The sequence below is a fragment of the Ctenocephalides felis genome, unplaced genomic scaffold (genome assembly GCF_003426905.1).
Source record: "Ctenocephalides felis isolate EL2017-DRISC unplaced genomic scaffold, ASM342690v1 CF-g0.4_SCAFFOLD_01170, whole genome shotgun sequence".
Lineage (NCBI taxonomy): Eukaryota > Metazoa > Arthropoda > Insecta > Siphonaptera > Pulicidae > Ctenocephalides > Ctenocephalides felis.
The window spans coordinates 34,480,465-34,501,758 of record NW_020537324.1 but is presented as its reverse complement, the minus strand read 5'-3'; the positions used below and the strand labels follow the sequence as shown (position 1 = coordinate 34,501,758).

The 21,294-nt window shown below is 29.6% G+C and overlaps 1 protein-coding gene across 8 annotated transcripts in view; it reads right to left on the bottom strand.

The window, feature by feature from the left end:
* LOC113365694 (reticulon-1-A-like) overlaps positions 1–21,294 on the bottom strand; it is a 95,313-nt gene that overhangs the window by 11,986 nt on the left and 62,033 nt on the right. Inside the window, exon 1 of one of the 8 annotated variants that reach the window (XM_026607214.1) lies at positions 15,029–15,394. The exons of 6 other annotated variants lie outside the window; for them this stretch is intronic. In XM_026607214.1, the coding sequence (XP_026462999.1) occupies positions 15,029–15,080 (52 nt within the window). In that variant the 5' untranslated portion in view covers positions 15,081–15,394. Of the gene's footprint in view, positions 1–7,007; positions 7,156–15,028; positions 15,395–21,294 lie in introns of those variants that run through there. One more of the 8 variants, XM_026607216.1, reaches the window with a different exon arrangement.

The window sequence follows — 21,294 nt, the reverse complement described above, 5'->3', positions numbered from 1 at the left end:
AATTTTAAGCTATTAGAAGTTATATGAACACTTTAACAAACTTTATGTGACAGTTAAGAAAATATCTATTGTACTCACTTTTTCCTCAATTAGCGATGAGTAATCCTAATTGCATGAAATTTATCAAATTAAATTTAATTGAAACCGGATCCTATCAAACCACAATTTTCACTCTTTTACACTATTCCCTAAGACTAATTATAAATATAGTAGTTCTTTGAAAAAATAAAAATACTTTATGAAGTTCAATATTTTTTTGCAATGTTTTCAATACAACTGCCAGCCGGTGAGAATACTTAGCTGTGCCGTGGCAACTAGCAGAAATGACGCATAGTCCGTTCAGTGGAATAATACGCAATGGTGGTGAGATCATGTAGGATATTTATAAAATAATCGATTTCTTTTGAAGAAAATTATTACGAATGTGCACAAATTTGGAATCATTTCTAAATATGAAAAATACAAATATTGTTAGTTTTATGAACAGAAAAGTAAGCCGGCACATTATTTTATACCTACTATACGTTTCTTTATTTGTAAGAGTAAACCTCAACGTCATTTGTTAGAGTCACCAACAATAATGATTAAAAAATTTATTACCAAAACTAATGGTTTACTATTAGTTAATAAATCACTAAACGTGTAATTTTTTTGTCAATCAAAACTTTATTAAAGTTTTATAATACAAAATTGTTGAGAATTATAAAAAACAAATAATTAAACTATAAAAAATTAAAATGTAAATAAAATTACGTGTAATTTGTCGACACTAGATGCAACAAGAAATGAATTATGCAAATCAAAATAAGACGTTTGGCAAGACTATGAAGATCTTAATTCTTGTTATTAAAAACTAAGTTATACATGAGATCAAGATGTTAATTTTTAACTCTAGTAATAAAATGGTTCAGAATAGGTACTTTACTCGAACCACACATTTTTAAACTTGCGGAAATAATTCTTTCAGTCTTTGATATACATCACTAGCATCCTAATTTGATCTTATATACTATAATATAGTTCTGATTGACACAGAAACCCTATATTGATCAATATGTTGACTATACCATTCGAAACTCTTAAGTTATGTTCTGATTTAAGTTTAGAATATTACCATTTGCTTTTAAACCTTATAATTATGAAAAAAAAGTAGTGAAAATTAATGAAATATTCTTTACCGTGAACATACAGCATTTCGTTGTATTGCCTATTAAAGAGTTCATAGTATAATGTTACATATCAAATATGTGACATTTGTATTATCTATTATCATAGGTGTCAATAGGTGGACTTAATTTTGACCCTATTGAAAATTAGGTACCCCTACAACATGCTTTGGCTTACTTATTCTGGAAGATGCCAAAAATATTACAAAAAATCACGAAATATCACGTGAAGGCTTCTATAAAGATGACTATAACTAAATATAAAAAATACTAAACATTTTCAAAAAAAAAAAAAAAATCCGAAATTTTTATGATTTTGTCTAGATACCAAAAATACGCTCGATGATGGGTGAGGTCGGGGAGGAGCTAATTTAAAATATCACTACGTACCACCAAGTGAGATGTGGTTCCAAAAATCCTTAAAATCGATCACGTGATGAATGGATCTTATAGGATGCTTCAATAAATTCAACAAATTTTGTGCACAATTACGGAATGAAGATCCGATAGTAAGTTATCCAATCTGTTTTATAGAGGAATACTTTATTTATAATTTTCTAATATGAACCAATCTTTTCAGGAATATAAAAAAATACAACAAATTTAAAGCCAATAAAATAAAATTCGTTTAAAATAATTCTTTATGAACTAAATATGCCTGCAAAATTAGAAATTGGTTTTTCATTTAATTTTGCAAATAAAACATGTTTCAAAAATGTGTTTAATGAATGTTGATTATGACAAATTCATTCCATATAGAGAACTTTCCTGCATAAAGGTTCAGCTGTTCTTCATTTCTTAATCGAAAAATAGAAAAACATTAATTACACGTGCTCGGATTAACTTAGACATTTTGGTATTTTCTTTACTTTATGGTATTTGAGAATGTCAACAAAATTTTGAGTTGTGCCAGCCGCCAGTTATAACGATTTTAAAAATAAATTGTGCAACATTTAAAATTGATCAGATAGCTAAATAATACTATATTAAATATTTGGGGTAATTTATTAATCGAATTCTGGACGTCCAGCACTAGTTCCGGAATCGCCCAGTCCTAGGAAAATGCGTTGTTTTGTAGGTCGTCGCGTCTGCGTCGGTGTTTTAAGGTGGAAGACGAAAATAACTTTTTCATAGAGAAGTAGGATCATTGTTAAGCATGTGCTATCAATTGGTCAGACGATTGAAGTACCAAACACTCAATTCGAAAGCTAAACGACTTGAAACTTTCTATAATATACTTCGAGCTTGGCTAAAGGCATCTTGTGTCACCAACAAGTATGTAAAACTTAAAAACTCTGCCAAATGGATAGCAGAATTGAATTAAATTTATTGATTAATTTTTTAATTTAACTACGGTTGGTAAGATCACCAATCATTTCTAAGGTTGAAGCTTATTGAAAATAACTATGAAACTTGTGAGGACAGTAATTAACAAAAATCCGTCATAGAGTCCTTTCCGGCGATATTATTTTTTAATTGTATATTATACACTTTATGTTCCAGGAAGGATTTGAACATATTTTGCAACATAATTTGAGCTATCAAGCAGAAAATGATATTTTACACAAAATACATAGAATTCGACAAGTTAAAGTTTCATAATCTTATTTTTTATAAGGTTAGAAGAAACACGTTTTTTACAAACAGACAACAATAGAAGGACCAAGGTGGTTATAGTCAATTATTTTAATTAGAAAGTAAAAAAATAGTCTATAAATTTATAATACCATATGAAAAAAATGGTACCAAACGAAAAGTTGCAATAAGGTTCTATCAAGTAACAATGATTTGGGTAACTTGCAAAAACAAAAGCAATATATATTGGATCCAACATATGTTGGATAAAGATTTTTTTCATAGAACGATTATATGCGCTTTAATCGACCTATGACTTGACCTATAACCTTGAGGGTACTAGTCCTGCTATATAAAAATAGAAAATATCGACTCCACTGCTGAAGATTTTAATTTTTTATGATTCCGAGTACACACAAATGAAAATGGTCATTTTAGTAAATGAATAATCATAAAATAGAATGAAAAACAAACAATTTCAATTTAATATCCGTAAACTATTATTACATAGTATTTACTACAATTCAATGAAAGTTGAATATTTCATTTCAGCGATAAAGTTTAAATTCAATACTCTCTGTATGGTAGTATATATACGAGGTGTGTTCAAAAAGTACCCGGAATTACTAATAATTAAATTTCGCGGGTCTGGAGTGTCTGATTGTCAAATTTTTTTTTTTATTGTGTTGGTATACATGCCCCTAAAGTATGATGAAATTTTCAGCTATATTCACTGTTTACTTTGTCTGTGGTAGTCGCTAAGGTTCGACGTGTTTTTCTGAGCTCGGCGATTTTTACAATGGAAGAATTGAAAAGTCAAAGAATTTGTATTAAATTTTGCGTAAAAAATGAAATAAAGTGTTGCAAAGTGCAAAAATTCACCAGATATGGCTCCGTGTGACTTTTTCCTATTCCCAAAGTTGAAGAGACCCATGAAAGGACGGCGGTTTTCCTCGATTGAAGAAAATCGCTGAGAGTGCTCAAGGACATATCAAAAAGTGAATATCAAGGGTGCTTCGAAAATTGGAAAAAACGCTGGCATAAGTGTATTATATCTGGGGGGGGACTACTTTGAAGGGGACCACATTAATGTAGACGAATAAATAAATATTTTTTTGAAAAAACGAAAATTATATATATATATATATATATATATATATTAGGGTGGTCCTTAAAATGGTCATTTTCAAATTTTCTTGCTCCCAGGGGCTCAAATGGTTCCAAATAGATAAAAAAAAATTATCTGAAAGTTTTAGCTCTTAATATTAACGTTTAGATAGAGCGCAATTCAATCAAAGTTTGTATGGAAAGAGCATGGAAAAAAATTTGAAAATTAAAAAAAAATGTTTTAGGTGTAACTTAGCGACAAATGAATGAGTTTTATTCATTCATTTGTTCGCTAAATTACATCTAAAAAACATTTTTAAATTTTTTGAAAATTTTTCCATGCTATCTCCATACAAAACTTTGATTGAATTGCGCTCTATCTAAACGTTAATATTAAGAGCTAAAACTTTCAGAGAATTGTTTTTTATCTATTTGGAACCATTTGAGCCCCTGGGAGCAAGGAAATTCGAAAATGACCATTTTAAGGACCACCCTAATATATATATATATATATATATATATATATATATATATATACACATGTATAATATTAAAGTTAAAATTATACTATATTAAACACCAAGCTTCGCAGCGGACTATGACGTATATTTCTATTTTATCACGGCACGCTCATAAAAATTTGATACCGGCTTGTTCGATAATTCATTCATAGAAAAAATATATATTTGCCTTGCTACTTTCTATTGAATAATTAGTAATTTAATTCAGAAATTTTTTTGGCTCTCTAATATTATGGTAATTGAATTAAAAGGGTAACTGAATGTATGATGATATTAGTGTATTTATTATTTTAATACCATGTTAATAACACGAGTAACAGAAAACAATTATACGTGCATGCATGAAATATTATACTAAAATGCATTTACTTAAATCTGTTTACAAATCCTTAGAAACAACCAATTTTTAAGAGTTTTAATTATCCTATGAACAAATCACTGCTACCGATGGTTACTGTCAGAAGATTTAAAAAAAATAGTTTAGACTTAATATGTAATTATGTCAACTAACAATCGAATTTCATAATGATGAAAAATGCAACTTTGCACTTATATATGTCAAATTGTACCTTTAAGCCAAAATATATACTGAATATCCTTTATTATATATGGATAATTGTAAATGTATGTTAGGAACAAAAAAAAATAATTATCTTATAAAATAGTCATATAATGAAACCTCTAAAGAAAGTTTTATTTAAAATCAAAAATTATTCACGTACTTCGGTAAATTCTGTAATATAGTGCAACATGTGAACAGGTTTAACATAACCGGTTTGTTTATGTCATTCTAGGGAAATGCATGAACCTCAAAGCAAGTATAAAACTCTAAATTGAGAATTTGATATATAAAAACATTTAAAAAATGAAGCAACTGCATAAATCAAGATGCTTCAATAAGCAAGACAAAAATTCGAAGCAAAAGATCGATATTGAGCACTTTAAAAAGTATCTAATCAAAATATCGATTCCAAAAAAATATCGTGGCAAAAGTATCGATAGTACTCAATATCGAATTTTGAGTACTTTTCATAAAAATCAAACATAAGTGCAAGAAAGATCTAAAACTCATTAAATATCATATCACAATATTAGAATGAATTCTATTGCATGCATCTGATGTGTTAAATCAGAATCATTTTCAATATTGTAAAATTTTAACAGTAATTTTTCAATACTAATTTCAAATTCTATAATTTTTCAAAAAAAAAGACAAGTTATAATAGTTGAGTATTTTTGATTAAAACAATATAATAGTCTGATACTATATTCAAAAAGCAATACTTTTTAAGTACAATAATATTTTTAATATTTTTAATATTTTTAAGTAAAATAATATTTTATAATAATTGAATATTTTTATATGAATAATTTTAGCGAGCATGCAACTTTAAAAAGCCGTTACATGTTTACATAAAAGTGCAATATGAAGCTCTTTGGAAAGCAATAAATATTCAGTTTAATGACGGTCAAGATAATATTTCGACACTTATTGTAGAGAAACATCCCTTCGGAGCGATGGGATTTAAAGTTTAAAAGGATCCGAGAAACTCAAAACCATATATGTTCGCATGCTGATATTCAAAAATACATGAGTATTTTGCGTAAAAAAAGAATAGAAATATAATTATTTCAAATAATAATATTCATACCTTTCAATATATTAGTATTTTGCGTAGAAATTAATTTATTAGATGAGTATTATTATTTGAAATAATTATATTTCGATTCTTTTTTACGCAAAATACTAATATGTTGAAATGGATGAGTATTATATTTGAAATAATCATACTTCGATTGTTAAATATGTTTTTGTAAAACATATTGGTACTTTAAAAAGCCGTTTCATTTTACATAAGAGTAATAAATAAACATCTTTATTTATTAGTGTGGTCATATTCATTTTGGGTTTTTGAGCAATAAATTCTGAGACTAATGACCCTTCGGGATCATTTTTTGACACTTCTTTGAAAAATTATGACCACCTATAAAGACTATTGCTTTGCATTTGGCAATGAGTGGTGTTAATAGTTGGTCGTAGAGTGGTTTTCATAGATTACGCTGTCGCTTCTTTTTGAGTACTATCGACGAAAAAGATCGATATTGGCAAATAGATCGAGCTAAAAAATCGATACCAAAAGTACTCACTATCGATCGCAAATTATCGATATTTACTCAGTACTCGATATTTCGTTCTAACACTATTTGTAACTACTATACTCGTATGAAGAAAAAATATTAAATATTTAATCGAAGTTACCACCGCATCTCAATACAACTATGATAATTAACTCATAATGTAACTCGTAAAGGTACAACTCAAACCAGGAGAGCAACATTCAAGTGTAACAGTACTGATGACGTTTGACATAGATAATGACGTTTGATATCGCACATGTGTTCAAACATGTGGTTAGAGCACAATGAAAACCTATAACAATTATAGATATTTTCACTATTGTATGACCATATGTGATATGATGAAATGATCACTTCAAAATTTATATAAAACAATAATTTTGTTAAGAAAATTCAGAATTCTATGAAGTTGTTAATAACAAATACAGATGCACAACAAACGCCACGTGTAAATTTATTTAGAACAAACGAACAGATTGTTACAAGTATTTTTATTCACCTGGTCCTCTTTCTGGCAAAGGTTCGGCACTGCCGTTCTGTTGATATCTCCCATATTGTTTCTTAACCATTTCTAATAAAAAAATTATAGAATTGTCTATAACACAGCCGCGCACCTCGTGTAACACTAGTCACGCTTCTCACACCGAACAAGTGCCGAATGTAATTAACAGCGATAATATAGATTTAATATTCTCGCGAAAAAGATCGACGTCCGCTATCGTTCTGAAGTTTAATGCGTTACACCGTGATGTGTTCGTATACACCGTACACGTTGCAAACCGTGAGCCCGAAACAGCTGTCGAGTTGGAATCGAACAAGAAAGCTTTGCATTGCTCGAATCTAACTGGTTTTCTTCGTGTGCCCGCCACACAAGGGATACGGGGATTCGGATATTAGAACGTGTTGTTCTATGCAACGATGCCGTCGTCTGCCCGCACGCGGCCATTACACCTTGATGCACGTGGTGTAAACTACAATAGTAAGGCACGTATGCGTTTAAACTAACTAGGACTAGTGGTGCATGGCGTTGTGCCTTAAGGTAAATTGCTGGAATTTTCCGTACAAAAATTAAAATTTTTAAAAATGTTTTATACTTGTTTGAAAACTTGAAAAAAAATATTTTGAGAATTTTAAAAATTTTGAAAAAAAAAATGAAATTTTTGAAAAATTAAACTTCTTTAAGGTTACTGTTTCAGAGATAAAATATCGAAGCGCGTAAACCCTGCTTCGTAATCTTACGAATAAATATTAGGGGGTGAGTTTTTTTAGGGAGAGGGGGGGTTCGATAAAAAATCACGAAATATCACGGTGCGAAGGGAGGGATATAGTAAGATATCAAGTGTAATTGTTTTTAATTGTTTTTTTTTTCAGAAATTTAAACATTTTAAAAAAAAGTAAAGCACGGTTTTATCACGTAACTAAAAGTGTGATGTTTGGTGAGGGAGGGGGGGGTTAATTTTGTATATCACCATGTGTCACCAAGGAGGAGGGGGGGTACAAAAATCCATAAAAACTTGCCCACGTGATTAATAGACGCCCCCTTAGTACGGAAACCATAGAAATGTAAATAAAATTGGTACTTATTAAAATCCCTATAAAATATTTGATAATTTAATGTGCATATGTCTAATGATCATTTTTGGCCGCCAAAATGGCATTTTTTTCTACTGAATCTCCGAAACCGCCAGACCTCCCTTTCCAAAAATTTGAACAGTTCATTTTAATAATATCAATAAAATGTTTTTTTTTAATCAAATTATCATTGTTGGCACTTTTCGCCCCGTATCTTGAAAACGGCTGAACCTACCTTTGCCAAAAACTAATCAGTACGTCGCCCCACCAATGATCCGTGTTCCCGAAATCGTCGACAAAAACTTCTATCCAGAACACACACACATGATCAATTTTCTGTAAGGTATGCCAAAATGCTCAGGAACGCTTGTAACGTAAAGATATGTAAAAAATTTAATTTTCGATTGTTTAGCGATTACTATAACTTGCCCTACGGGAATTTAAAAATGCAATGTAATTCATGAGAAGTTTGAAAGAAAATAATACGTCATACGCATTTCTTTTTTTAACACTAAACATACCATAGCGGGTCAAATGACCCATTTTGAACTTTTGCATTGAAAATGCACGTATAATTTTATTGCGTTTGCACATTTGACTTCATGACTTTTTTTAAGTAATTAAAGTACAGTTATAAACAATTTTTTTTCTTGTTTTGTTTTGTTTATTCTGAGTTATCCTTCTTGTATACCGATATCTACCACAATGGGTCATTTGACCCGGAGAGAATTTTTTGGTTTGTGAGATTGTCGAGTCATATTTGTAGTCAGTAAGTTGCACATTCTTCTAAACACTGTTGCGTAAATTAGTTCAACGAAAATAGCTCAGAATAATTTCAAGAAAATATCAAATTTTAGTTTTTTATTGTTAGAAAAAGTGGCAGAAATTGAAAGTCTTGGTAAGTACCTAGCTTATATTTTATTTTGATAGCTATAGTAATACAGGTTATTTTTTACCCAAAAAATGTCGAAGCAAACAAGACAGTAAAAGTTCTTAGAAGATATAAATAATATTGGCGAAGAGTTTTCAGAAATTAGTGAAGATGAATTTTCTGAAAATGAAATTATATTGGTTGAAAATAAAAATGAGTTTGATTCAACAGATACTGACGACGAAGAAAACAATGATAAATGTTTACCTGAAACTGTTTCATATTACAATAAAACCAAATTTGGTGTAGACATGACCGATCAAATGGCGAAGAAATTTACTACAAAACCCAAGTCTTGCAGATGGCCTCTCCAAGTTTTTTTCAATATCCTTGATTTAGCTGACATAAATGCCTGGATTTTGTACAAGCAAACGACAGGAGAAAATATCTCAAGCTAGCAGAAGAACTTGGCGCCGATTTTCGAGAAGTCCGTGAACAACCTGTTTTGGTTGAAATTGAAACAAATACGAAAGTATCGTTGCCTAAGTCTACTACAGATGCTTATATACGTATGAGATGTCAAATAGGATACTGTAAAGAAAATAAAACCAACAAAATTTGCTCTAAATGTAAAAAATATGTTTGCGGAAAATGTACAATGGATACAATTATATGTGAACAATGCGATTAAATATGAATTAAATTTTTTTATTTTTGCTTTTGTAATAGAAATGCTCAACATACTATTTTGTTTAATTATAATAAATTTAATTTTTATTTTTATTTTCTTTCTAACATCCACATTTCATACATTCAAGCATGAAACATAGAGTCGGGTCATTTGACCCGCTATGGTAGAAATAGGTATATATTAAGTCTTGGTATGATTAGTGTTAAATATAACTTCATTTTGGTGATATTTATTTAATTGTTCGAGTATTGTTTTTTATTTTGAACTCATACCCTTTTTTCTGAAAAATTGGTCCCGTTTTATCATTTAAATATATTTTAGAAAAAGTTAATGAATTACTAAATTTATTTCACATATCAAAAATACCAAGAAATATGAAATCAGTGGTAAAAAAAAAATTCAATACAGTAAAAGTCCATTAGTCCGACAAACTTAAGAGAATAATCGTTGCAGAATAATTAAAGTACAACAATAGCACAAAGTAGTAAAAAACAGTTTTTATAGGGAGTGGCTGTCTTTGTTCTTCTTAAAACCCTTGCATGTTTTTTCTCCTTACCCAGCTAGTACAGAGTTAAATTATTAACTGTTACAAATTTATCAAATAATATTTGTATTTTTTATTCAGTTTATTGAAATTACTCTTCCAGCTATATTAAATGTTCGAATTTTATGTTAAAACGTAAAGATTCTGAGCCAACCATTGGAGAAATTACACACACTTTCAGCCACTTTCAGCATTTCCTAAATCTTATACAAATTTTTTTGCCTTTTCAACATAGCCAATATTCAACAATGGCTCTATTACCGTCTTTCTTTCCACATATACTTAACCATTTGAACAATACATTTAACTTCATCAGTTCATCCTTTTGTTTTTTAATGTCATAAATCGTTGATATATATTGAACACATTAATTAAAACATTTATATCCTCGCCCAAACTACCTCGAAAACTTTCGAATAGATATCGAGCAATAAAATCTATTCGTTTCATTTATGCATTTTACTTTCCAAGACCCTGCAATGCAATAATTGTAATTTGACTTTGTTAACAAAATGTATGCTTGAATGAGATACAATTTTTCTGGCACGATTTCGAGAGAAGTAAGAATTGTTGTGAATGTTTCAAAACACATGAGGCTAGTTACTAATGGTGCAAAAAGCGCATATGTTTTTGGCACAGGCAGGTCCAGTCATTTTAGAGATGCTGCAGAATAGCGAAAAAATGGTCATTGAATTTTTCGAGAAAACGGACCGATTTGAAACATTAAAAAAAAATAATACAAATATATAGGCAATAATTTTTCAAAAGTGTTCAAATTCTGATATGGATGAAATAGGCTTTCATTTAATAATTTCAAAAATGTGATGTAAAAATAATAAAATTCAAAGAAATTAATAAAAATGAATAAAATCGAATCAATTAATTAACTATTGATTCTAATCTTAAGCATATCCGATATGCGACTAGCATTTGAACTTGAATGGCATTTTGAATAGACGCATATGCTCGTATAACGGGACATATTCTCGGAAGTGAGAAAGAAATTTTATGAAATTTTTTTTTTTCTTGTCAATCAAAACTTTATTGAAGTAATTCTTAACATAAGAAATTATTTGATTAATATATTTCTAAAAACGTAAAATATGAAATAATAGGATCAGAATTCAGAATATGAAAAACCTTTCTCAATTGTTTCTCAAATTATTCAATAATAGAACAAACATTTTTGACAATAATGCTGCTAGCAAAAATAAAACGGATGGAAAGAATAATAAAATCACGGTGTGACTAATTGGTGGTAAATCTGAATTAGCACTGAAAAGTAAAATACTATATTAAGTAATAACCCGATCTATGCTTATGGAATTAAGTTGTGGAACTGCGCCAATCAAATGCGCGATCAAAAATTTCATCCATCCAAACAATAAAAACAATACTGGGGTGTTTATATTATATACAAATGCACCTGGAACGTGGAACCCATCACGAGAAGATTATCAACCACAATAACCCTGCATTGATTCCCATATTAGAACCATCAGCTATTAGAAGTTCGAAGAAGAAAAACCCCTACGATCTACTGCAGTGAAGGAGATGTACCTGGTAAGATGACCACCACGTCATGTGTGATGGTGATGTGTGAAGGAATGAAAATTCTGTAGTTTTAAAAATCAGCACAATTTTTTCTGATTGCTATTAAATATTGTAGAACAAAAATGCTACTTATGCTTGAACAAAGAAAGTGTTACAACTAGTTTCAATTCTTTCCTTTATAAAACTTCCAAACTTTAGTAAACTTATTAATTACTTACCGAAATATCAACAACTGGGGATAAATAGCATTTTGCCTTAAAACAAGTTGCAAAAAAATTTGATAGTTAATTTTCCAATAAGTGTAAGTACTTTACTTAACTAGTTAAATGTAAATGACGAATATACTCATCATGAGAAAGTGAAGAAATCTTTGACCATTAGCTATTTATATAGAAATTTTTGCAAAAAAAACTAAATATATTCTCAAGTTTCAAGATATTTATAAGGCAGCTATTAGACTATTGACATCTAATAGCAAAACTATTCATAAGTTTTCTGTCATTAATTTAATATTTTAAGTAAATTTCGTTATTCCCATGAACAGTAAACAACATTAGTATAAAATGCATTCGATTGCTTTCCGGTTCATAAAAATATGCCATGAATCGATCACATTTAATTTTTAAATAAAAAGTATTGATGCTTGTGGAACATCACTGCTAATATGAAAAATAGGTTTTTAAGCCTTCCGAATTCAACAAAGAAATAGTTGCTACAAAAAGTTTTATTATGACTATTGAAAAAAGCTTTAACGCAGCTGCTTTTAATCTATAGGACCAGTGATTGCAAACCTTTGCAATCTTTGTAACAAAATTAACAAGTTTCAAACTTTTAACCACTATCCAAATCGATTATATTACTATTGTTTCGTCATCAGTCTCAAGGATATAAATATATAAAACTATATAAATATATATGAACTGTAGATATTTTTGTTACACATCAAACATATTCTTGAAATGTTTATTTGCAGGCAATAACAAACAATAAATAAGTTATTATTTATTAGGTACGTTTCAAAACTGTACGTGCGTCATTATTCCGGATGTTTTACAAATTCAAACCAGGAAAAAAACAACACACAATTCTTTGACATTGTTTCAAAAAAAAAAACAGTAAAACAAAATAATGAACTAAAAGTTAATGACGAATTGAGAATTAAATCTAATTTTCATTTACAATTCATCAGTCATGTAACTACTATATAATTTTATTTTACTGTTTTTTTGTAACAAAATGTCTTCGAAAATTGTGTACTGTTTTTTCCTGGCTCGATGGGCCAATTATGCCATAAAATTGACCAATGTTATGGCACGGCTATGTTATTTAGCAGTTTTCATACAAAATGGTACTAAATACTGTCAAAATGCAACTTCATTCATATGTTATTTGTTACACTACAAAGATACAGTTATGATAGCATTGATTTTTTTGACATTTGTTCTATTTAAAACGCCCCATTGCATAGCAAATACATGGCTTTTGATATTATATAGTACCATTTAGTATGAAAACTGCTACATAACAAAGCCTTGCTATAACGTTGGTCTAATTTATGGCAGAATTAGCTCATCAGCCACTGAATTTGTTAAACATGCTGAATGATGACACGCATACAATGTCGAAATGCACAGAATAAAAAGTTATCTATTTATTGTTTTTTATTTCCACTTTTTGGCTGCAAATAAACGTTTCAAGAATAATTGTGTGTGTGTTCAAAAGACTTATAATAATGCATATAACGCAAATAAATAAGGCGCGAATAAAATCTTTAATTCAATGATTGTTAATTATCCTGCTGAACAAAATATAAAAGTTAGATCAGAAATAATCACCAGCTGTTTCTTGGCTCGAACACTAACAGATACCGGAATTCGGTCGCCAAAACATATTCGAATCTAGACGCCAAATAGTTTATACATTATAGTTTATCCATTAAAGTAATGTAAAACGAACGAATATGTAAATCGATATGTGAATGGTCCATACACCCGCATTAAAACAGTTAGGATTATTAGGATACTGGCACATTGATGTTAAATGTAAAGGTTAATATATTACATATTGCAACATGTTTTTATTCAAACAAAAATTAATAATAGAATAAAAGTGTTAAATTGGGAACTCACAATTCTTGAAGACATTGTTTCAAAAAAAAAAATTAGATAATTAACAAAAATTTAATAAAATTATGTAGTAGCCACATGACTGACGAATTGTGAATCTAATCTAATTTTCATTAGATACAACATACATATATTAGAAATAATTGTTGTATGTGCCTTAAAAATCGTTTTTAAATATTATGCAACGTTAGCAATTTATAAAATATCCGTTATGTTATTGAATATGTTAATAGCAAAATAAGACTACGATGCATTAAAAAAATGCAAACGTTGAAACCTCATTTGAGAATCATTTTTCGATGCGTTTGCGCGTTTCCAATATAGACTCGTCTTTGGTCCCTGGTCAATTACCGAACATTAATAGAACGACAGATAACTGTAACCAATATAACTGTAGAGAACCGAAAAAATGTATTATAGAAGGAAAGTATAATTTTAATTCATAAATGATTCTGTAGAAAATAAATGATAAATTTATAAAATAAATTTATTATGTAATCAATATTTTATGTATAACAAAAAATGGAACAAAGTACAATAGTGCATAGAATATTTTTTAAATACCCCGCTCAGAAATTTGATTCATAAATAGATTTTAATTAATAGCTAATATAATCTTAGCTTGTATAATCTAATATAATAGCGCTTATACAACCCTGAGATGCTTGGCAGCTTTGTTAAGAATTCTGTTATTTATTTAAATAAATAAATAGACTATAAATCAAATTGTTAGTTACAAAATAAATTTATCTAAGAATATTACGTAACAAACGTGTGCGTTATACTGCATAATATTAATGAAAATTCATGTTCTTATTTATTACCTTCCTACCGTGTGAATTTTATAGTACTAATTTCTTGTAATGGAGTAAAGTATAACGGTGCATAGAATATTTTTTAAATAACCCGAGCAGAAATTTGATTCATAAATAGATTTTAATTAATAGCTAATATAATCTTAGTTTGTATAATCTAAATAGCGCTTATACAACCCTGAGATGCTTGGCAGCTTTGTTAAGAATTCAGTTATTTAATAAAATAAATAAATAAACTATAAATCAAATTGTTAGTTACAAAATAAATTTATCTAGGAATATTACGTAACAAACCGTGTGCGTTATACTGCATAATATTAATGAAAATTCATAGTCTTATTTATTACCTTCCTCCCGTGTGAATTTTATAGTCCTAATTTCTTGTAATATTTCCTCCATGTCTGTTTCGGCGTTACTTTGGGCGCTTGGGTTACACAACAAAAAACACAATTCACGGACAAACTAAAATAAAAATAAATTGCAGGCACTCTTTATCACTTGATGCACGAGTGTATCACCTTGATAGTAAAAGGTGCACGTATCAATTCACGTATACGTCAGGGATAGCACTCTCCATCTAAATAGTATTTTTGTTATTTAGACTTTGGGATTATGTCACATTCAGAAGTGCACTATGCGACTCGTTTCGTCAGACTACGGACAGTCGCCGACGGGGCGAGCTCTGATAATAATTTCGACAAGAACTACACAACCACATTGGTCCCATGTGCGTTTGCTCGTGTGCGTGAGCCATAGAGGGCCTACTAGCAAAATAATAGGATTGTATACCTAAGCGAACACAGGCAAAAATCCTTTGTGTGTCAGATTTAGTGACGCATCTTTCCAACTGAAAAATATTTGCTCTCAAATATTTTGCAAAGGGTCGGTTTCATGATTCATAAATTGATAAGTTATAATAAAGACGAAGATTTCATATACATTATCTATTACCAATAACTATTGTTTGTTTAAATGATTCAACAGAATTTCATTGTGAACTAAATAAATATTGCATGAAATGCTTTATTCTAATCTACTGAACATTGTAATTGTTTCTAACCCCGGAAATTTCCTAATACTGATAGCTATTGATAAACATACTTAGTTGCAATAACAATTATATTTGTAAATTCTTATTCAATTTAATTTTTTGATATTCCTGTTATTGTTTTAAATATGCGGAGGAAGTAAATGGCAAAGCAGCTCAAACTAGTGGTGCACGGCATCGTGCCTTAAAGCAAATTGCTTGAACTTCCCACACTGTAGCGCAATATTGTAATATTGGCTTATATTTATAAGAATTATATAAACTGAATTGCAAAGTTGAAATTATTTGTTTAAAGTATATTAGAAAATAATTAAAATTAAAATCTGAATTATTTTCGATATATAAAAAAAAAATTTTGAAAAAAAAACTTAGAAACAAAAACAATTTTTGTTTAAAAGCAATTATTTTGTTGAAACAAGCAGAAAGTTTTTTGAATAATTCATATCGGACGCTTAATTCTCCCAAGAACTGCCATTTTTTGCACCTGTATTTTCGAAATGGCTGGACCTGCCTTTGCTCAAAACTAATCACCTCCTCTCCCAACCATTACAACTTGAATGTTTTTAGATCATTCAATTCGATACTCCGTTCTCTCAAAAACTCGATTTGTATTTCTACACTATTTGCTCCGTATCTCCGTAACGGCTGACCTGCCTTTAAAAACTAATCAGCACATCTCCCTATCAATAGGAATCGAATGTTTTTTTAACCATACAAAACACACATACACATCCATTTTTTGTGATTATGAGGTATGCCAAAATGTTTAGAAACCTTCAAAACGTCGAGAAATGCAAAAAATTTCATTTTCGATTTTCGGCTCATTACTATAACTACCTTACGAGAAGATAATAAAATGCAAATATAAAACGTAGTATCTCGTATGAAAAGTCGTTATAAACTAGTGCTGCATGGTATCATCAAGGCAAATTGGTGCAACTTTCCGTACGGCAATTCAAAATTTTTAAAAGCTTTAACATTTTTTTAAACTTAAAAAAAATTAGATTTTGTAAAATATTTGAAAAAATTAGGCTTTTTTGAAATATATGTATTTTTTTGTATTTAAATTTTTTTCAAAGCAATGAAAGCTGAAGCGCTTGCAGTCTAACTTAACGTTATAAATATTGTTTTTTTTACTATTTTCAATAGTTCCCCGAAACCCAAGGACTTGCATTCCAAAAAAATTAATCAGTTCTTCATTTTGTCAATAAAGGTAAAATGTTTTTTGAATTATTGAAATCAGGCTCTACACGTTCTCTCAAAAACTCAATTACCATTTCGGCACTTTTTGCCTCGTATCTTCAAAACAGCTGGACCTGCCTTGGCCAATAGTTAAGTAGCACGTCCGCTTATCAATAGAAATCGAATATATTTTGAATCATTCAAATCGGTTAAATCGACAAAAAATTGTATCCGCACATACATACACACTCATACATGCATATATACATACATTTTTTCTAATGTATGCCAAAATGTTCAGGAAGTTTTCAAACGTAAAGATAAATAAAAAATGTCATTTTAAATTGTTTTGCGATTACTATAACTTACCCTACAAGAAGTTAATGAAGAAGTGCCGAGGAAAGTGGGAAACGAAAGAATTCTACTGAGCACAATGGTGAAAAAGGAATAACTCCTACACGACTTCGTCAAAGATAAGATTGAAGGCCTGGGAAAAGAAGAATGCAGATGATTGATGAAGCATGACAGGGCCAGGAAGCATGTAAGCAGAAGTTTTGAAAGGACAACGCATAAATGTGTAAAAAAGTGGGAAAGACATAGTAATTAAAATAATAAACACGAGAGGGAAGCGAAATCATTGATTTTTGTGGTGGTCTCACTCTCACACCATGGACCTGCCTTCCGCCATTTTTATATAAGATTTGTCTCAAGCTTGAAAAACTTGATAATTAAAAAAATAACAAATGCATTAAATCCAAATATTCATAGATTTGTTATTAGTATGGTGACAGTTTTGCAACAATATTTCTGTATGCAGTAGTTTATAAATAAGATGATATTGATATATAAATATCACTTCCAAACCAAGAAGCTGCAAAAATTTGTTTGATCATACATTGAACAGTTAATAATATCTATCGATATTTTGATTGCATAGTTTGTGAGTAAATGCTAACTATACTCTACAAACTCTCACTCGACAAAAGATCCAATATTATATCAAAACCATAAAGCTAAGCTAAGCTATAAATACGTCGGATTTCTTCATCCAATTGCCAGAATGAAACTTACAGACGTCTATTTCTCCTGGCTTCTTGCCCGACTGACACACTACTGCAAAGAGGACTTTGAAAATCTAAATCAGTTATGTATTATATAGTTCATATTCCGCACGACAACGGGTGAATGTGTTACATTTATAGAAGCTGTATTGATTAGCGGAAACAGACAATGCGGAAAGATCATTAACCGTTATACTTCAATGAGAGACGAAATAATTTACTTATGAAAAATATATAGAGCACTTCATGAAGATACGAGTACAAGTTCAATATTTAATTGCTGCAATTGATAACAAAAGTGCTGTAAGAGGTACTAATATTTCATGGTATATTTACTCATTTCAAAGAGCATTTCCATTGCAACTCTAATATTCGCACAACTGATTATTATTAACTGATTATTAACCCCTCACAACGCACGTTTGGTTAATCAATTTAGTAATCAAAGTACAAAAAATCTTACATACAACACGGTGCCTATTTTTACAAATAATAATTATTAACTTCCCGTAGGGTAAGTTATAGTAATGGCAAAAAAATCGAAAATGATAATTTTTATATATCTTTACGTTTCAGAGGTTTCTAAACATTTTGGCATACCTTAGAAAAAAAGAATGAATATATGTGTGTGTGTGTGCGGATACAAATTTTCATCGACGATTTCGCGAACACAATTCAATCGATTTCGGGATCACGGTTCAATCGATTTCAATTATTCAAAAAAACATTCATTACAAAAAATATTTTATTGTCAAAAATTTATAGTTTCTCAAAAATCTAATTTTTTCGAAGTAAATTTTTTTCAAAAATGTTTATCTTTTTTGAAAAAAAAATAATTATTGGTACGGAAAGTTTCAGCAATTTGCCTTAAAGCACGATGCCATGCGCCCCACTAGTTTAGGCTTATTTTAACTTATGTAAAAATTTGTGAACATCCCATGCGTTTCTTTACGTTTCATTCAAAGTTAATTTCAAAAGATTTCAATAACATTCACTTTGCGTTAAAATAGTCTTTTTGGTCATGAAATTAATTTTAGTTTTATTGCATAGCATTTGAAAATAAATAAATTTATAAAAAATAATAGATAATCATTTTGCAAGTAGTTCAAATAAAGAGTTAATAGTAGATACTAATATAAAATTATTTGACTGGAAGCAATTATTACAGCAGACTTGGTTTCTTTTGCGATTAGCGAGAACGGATGAAGAAAATGCAAATAGCTTTATATTATGATTTATACTCATGCAGAAAATTATCTTTTTTATGGATCGAAAAAAAAAAAAATTCATATTGCAAATTTTAAGAAAATAGAGAGAACCACATATAAAAATAATTTAATTTGACTTATCACCCATGTGTTTTAAAACATGCACGGATCACTCTGAAAGGTATAGCATGTATTGTACATGCGCTTTTGAACAAAAACGCATATTATCACGCTCGAAATATAAAAAATTGGTATAACTTTTAAATTTTGAATTCAACAACATTCATATAATATATATGGCGTAGCGTGGGTGAATCGGGCAGTAGCGATGTCGATTTTCACTTAAAAATATTAGACCATGTATAGGTAAACTTGAAATGCGTTTTATTCTTTATTAATGTTTTTAGTTTATCATAAATGATGGTATTGTGCTTCAAATTCGGCGTTTGTTTTGAAATATAGTTTCTCTCATAGTTTACGTACTTCAAATGCTAATTTTTCTTAATATATTTTGTTTAAAAAACATATTTGTGATTTTGTTGAAAATATTTCATTCGCGTATATTTTCTCTCATTTCATTTATTTAATTAATCAGGTTTATCTTTTATATACTATATGTGTATTTATATAAATCTTATCCTAAGATACCTAAGGGGAAAATTACGTGTTGCGGTTGGTGGCGATCTCTATGATATGATGAAGCAATTAACATAATCAGAACGGCCGTGTTTTCGATCTATTTATTCTTGTTCATCTATAATAGTTACTAACAAACCATGCCCTGCGTAACAAATATTAAATCGCGTAAACGCTATGGAAAGATTCGTTTATCAATGCATCTTTTAGCCATGAACTTCTTCTATATCGCAGATTGTATTTTTAATCATTTTGTGTCCATATAAACAGACTAAACAAAAACATAAAAAAATCTAAAGATAATATGAACTGTTTAATCACATATTTTACGCAATTTTAATTTGCTATATTTACTGTAAAAAATTATACTGCACTTAGGAAAATTTCTTCTATAAGATGATAAAAAGTAGTAGCGTAAATTGAAGAACTTTTCTTGTACGCTTTTGAAATAGCGTATACGAGGTCTGTTCAAAAAGTACCCGGAATTACTAATAATTAAATTTCGCGGGTCTGGAGTGTCTGATTGTCAAAATTTTTTTTTTATTGTGTTGGTATACATGCCCCTAAAGTATGATGAAATTTTCAGCTATATTCACTGTTTACTTTGTCTGTGGTAGTCGCTAAGGTTCGACGTGTTTTTCTGAGCTCGGCGATTTTTACAATGGAAGAATTGAAAAGTCAAAGAATTTGTATTAAATTTGCGTAAAAAATGAAATAAAGTGTTGCAAAGTGCAAAAATTCACCAGATATGGCTCCGTGTGACTTTTTCCTATTCCCAAAGTTGAAGAGACCCATGAAAGGACGGCGGTTTTCCTCGATTGAAGAAAATCGCTGAGAGTGCTCAAGGACATATCAAAAAGTGAATATCAAGGGTGCTTCGAAATTGGAAAAAACGCTGGCATAAGTGTATTATATCTGGGGGGGACTACTTTGAAGGGGACCACATTAATGTAGACGAATAAATAAATATTTTTTTTGAAAAAACGAAAATCCGGGTACTTTTTGAACAGACCTCGTATATCCTCAAAACCATATTCTTAGTTTTCATTTTCGAACATGCATTTTAAGTATAAATATAAAATAATAGAAAGTAATAAAAGCAGAGTAAGGACGTATAGTTGATGGTCTCCTATAATCAAAGCCAAAGATGTGTCTACATTAATACGATAAGCTTATTGGACTAAAAATAAAATTTGAATGAAATGTGATCAAATATAATTTAAATAAAATTTATTGAAACATTCTAAACAAAAATTTAGCACGTATTAAAAGTTGCCGACCGTTCACCCACTACCGGCTGAACGAAAAGGACAGTAAATTTGGGGCCGGGCTCAACATGTAAAATAAAAAAACGATGAAGGGTTAGATTAAAATGTAATAAATAGAACCAAAATATCAAATATAATTTTCATTGCTCTATTTGAATCTGGATATACATTTATAAAAAACAATTAAAATCACAATAGTTAAGAACTGTT